The sequence below is a fragment of the Daktulosphaira vitifoliae genome, unplaced genomic scaffold (assembly GCF_025091365.1).
Source record: "Daktulosphaira vitifoliae isolate Bord-2020 unplaced genomic scaffold, ASM2509136v1 Scaffold_5, whole genome shotgun sequence".
Lineage (NCBI taxonomy): Eukaryota > Metazoa > Arthropoda > Insecta > Hemiptera > Phylloxeridae > Daktulosphaira > Daktulosphaira vitifoliae.
Genome location: NW_026099576.1, coordinates 6,890,295 through 6,893,882, shown reverse-complemented (window position 1 = coordinate 6,893,882; position 3,588 = coordinate 6,890,295). Strand labels below are relative to the sequence as shown.

Sequence of the window (3,588 nt, the reverse complement as noted above, 5' to 3'; positions counted from 1 at the left end):
AATAATATTATTTAATAATCTCTTTTTCATTTGACATACTATATCTTAATCAGGATATTAATAAGGAACTAGCAGATCATGTGGCTTTTGGAATAATACACCAATTTTTTTAAATTAAACACTATCTAAAGATTTGCATCGAAGCTTTTTTTTTTGTTAGTGATTTTAATCACTGTCAGATATCATTATACTTGATCCATCTATGCCACGTCACCACTGTGCCGCGACCCCCTGTGCTGGGTTTTTCATTTTACGGTTACTTTTTATCATGTTATACATTAGACACAATGTTATAAATGCATATGTGTGTATGTGTGAGTTTATTTATTTATAGTATCATTTAAGTGTAGTGTATATTAAGATACAACCGATAGAGTAGGTAATTGATTTGACACTATATTGTTTAAACTCAACTAAACGCTAAATTGTACATTCCCAAACAACAATCATAATCTTTTTCTTATTTTTTTTTTAATTCGTCAAATTTATTCAGTTGGTGTCTTAATATATTTTGTATGATTCGCTTCCTTTATACTAAATAGTGTGATCTTCCCAACCATTATAATTTGTATGCAGTAAAATGATATAAAGTTTAATACCACCAATTTACAATAAAAATTATAAAATATTTTAATTTTTTTTTAAATAAACAAAAATTGGACAAGTGAACACTGTTTTTATATTTGATAGGTTAATTCTGGATATAGTACGTCATATTTAGATAAATACTAATTTTATATGAGTGTAAACTAAAAATAGTCTTCCAAATATCATGTAAATAAACGATACAGTAAAATAATTTTTTGAGGCAATATTATTGCATTATCTAAATCAAAAATATATTATTTCATAAAGAATTAAAATATTTCAAATGACTATTCTGAAAATTTATTATATTTAATTTACAGCACATTTGCTTCAACCTCCACATACAAAATTATTCGTTTATATTAAATCACTTATAAATTAAATTAAGTACGCAGATCAGTGGCGTGCCCAAGAATTTTAAATGGGGAGAGATGTCTTATCTAATAGGTATTAATACAACTAAATACATTTAATAGGGGTGAAAATATTAGAAAAAGATTAATGAGGGGGCTTTAGAGGTCAAGCCTCATTAAAATATTTATTAATATTTTGTGTTTTGTATGATATAATGTAATGTTGTTATACAAATATACAATGTAATAATTACAACTTTATTCAATTTTTGCTGTTAAGTACTCAATGCTAGAAAAAAAACGAAATGGGGAGGGATATGACCTCTAACCCACCCCCCCCTGGGCACGCCACTGACTCAGATTACTTATAAAATAAAAATAATTTCAGAAATATTTTTTTGATTATTTTAGTAACGTATATTTCTTGATTATCAATTACTAAGCACTTTTTCGATTCATCCCGTATATGTATACTAGAGATATCAACTTTATTTTTAAAAATGATATCACATTAGAGTGTTCAGTAAGTGACGGGTTTCTATTGCTCTAATTGTTTATAACAATTGATTTGATTCTTTACTTACTGAACACTTGTATACTTAACTAATTTATAAATAGAATCCATATATGTTTGCATTTATACATTTTGTAAAGTTATTCCAAACACATTAATAGCTAGTACAAATTTTTATAAATAGGCTTGAATTGTTGGTAATGTGTTCTAACTGGCGTTACAGGTTAGGGTAAATTAGGGCGTTTACTATTCTAAAAAAGAAAAACGTTTCTACTCTAATGTATATTTCAACAACAAAGTTTTACTAGCTTGAGTGCTGTTAAAATGGGTAAAACAAAATTTATAAATGCATGCCTCTCGTGGCTATTTAGGAGTTCAGCCTAAATGGCCGACGAAAGTATTCTAAGGGGACAACGGGGTATAGATGGTTGGGCAATATTTACATTAGGCACCGAGGTTTCCTATTTGATTTAGAGAAACTACCAACGGTCGCACTTCAATGATATATAACACTCTTGATTAGACAACTATATAATAGTTTGGTTTGCGCGCAACTTATTAGGTGTCGCGCTCTATGCGTAGCTACCGGTACTTACGCTGTCGTAGCAGTAATTTTCTTAATTGAATCATTCTCTAACATTAAATCTTTTAATATATGTATGTTACTTAAAAAGAAAAAAATATGTAGACCCCTAATAAATAAATGAACCATAAAAGAAGTTATTAATTAATAATTACTAGCTACATTTAAATTTGATGCTGGTAAAATTGGTCGAGTGCTTTTTTCCTCTTTAATCATTTGTCATTGAAATTTGACTTGGCGACTGTGTAGTTTACTGTTCATAGATTAACCACGCTAATGCATATTATTTCACTTTAATTGATTATAATCTTATTATTATTTTTTTATATTTAGATAATCAGATGAAACCGCCAACCACCACACCTTATTTAGTCGAAATAGGTAATTGTCATATACGAAATATTTATTGTTAGCTCTCATAACATTTTTTAAAATATAATGTTATGTGTTTATAGCATTATTTTTTTAAATTTCTCTTTTCTTGGCTTTATATTAAGGCTAAAAAATGAACATTTTTTACAGAAATACAAAAAAAAAATAGCTAAATTAAAAATTATAGTTTAAATTTAAACAATTTTATTTTTATGCCTTTTTTATTCTGATATTTATTTTTTTTAAATATTTGAAATTCATTCGTCGTAAAGTAATTTTTAAATATTTTATTGTATAATAAGATATATACATCAAAATGTAAAAAGTTGTTGCAGATTATAATATGCCGATACCTTGTAAATAAAATAAAATACATTTTGTTTGATGTCACCAGTGGTAGAGACACATTAGTATGTCGAAGAATGTTACCTTAGAATTAAGGAAAATTATTAGATGTGGAAAATATGAGATACACGTGAATATTGAAATAATTCAGGCAATAAAATTATTCTTGTTTATTATTCCATTATAGAGATGTACGTAAATACATCACTGTTATAATATAATTAATTTAATAAAATTAAATAAAAAATACTCAAAACATTATTAATATGTATAAAAATGATACGATACTATGACTCTGAAGGGTCACATGCTAAGATATGGATCTCGAAAATAGACGCCTAAAAAAGTTACAATATATTTTAAAATATCGGTCACACGCTAAAAAAGTTGGCTGCACGCACACAGCAAAATATCTCTATGATAATTCAATGAGAAGATTGTGTTTTTTTGACACATTCGGACGAGACAAACTGTTAACGATGACGGTTCTGGAGAGGTGTCGACCTAACAATCTATTGAATATCAATAAGATGAAATTATAAATAGTACTAAAATCACACAGTATTAACACTGGAAACTAGCGTATGTGTCATTTTAGGAAACGATTATTAACTTGATAAGGAATATTGTGTGTATAGTGTTCACAATGACAGCAGTTTTCTGATTACACGGCCGGATATAACGAACGCGCGCTCATTAGTAAAATAAAACATTAAATTTATCTATACCATAAGAAATGTTGATAGATATACTGGTTCACTATAGAATTTTCTATTTTTCATTTCTGTAAAAAATAAAATTTTATTTTGTAGCATTACTGCAAACCTAGTAAT

The 3,588-nt window shown here is 27.3% G+C and overlaps 1 protein-coding gene across 1 annotated transcript in view; it reads left to right on the top strand.

The window, feature by feature from the left end:
- The window catches only part of LOC126908542 (uncharacterized), an 8,810-nt gene extending 5,866 nt beyond the window's left edge, over window positions 1-2,944 (top strand). The window contains exon 2 of the mRNA XM_050690711.1: window positions 2,372-2,944. Coding sequence (XP_050546668.1) covers window positions 2,372-2,451 — 80 coding nt within the window. The 3' untranslated portion in view covers window positions 2,452-2,944. The remainder of the gene's footprint in view (window positions 1-2,371) is intronic.
- Window positions 2,945-3,588: the final 644 nt, after the last annotated feature.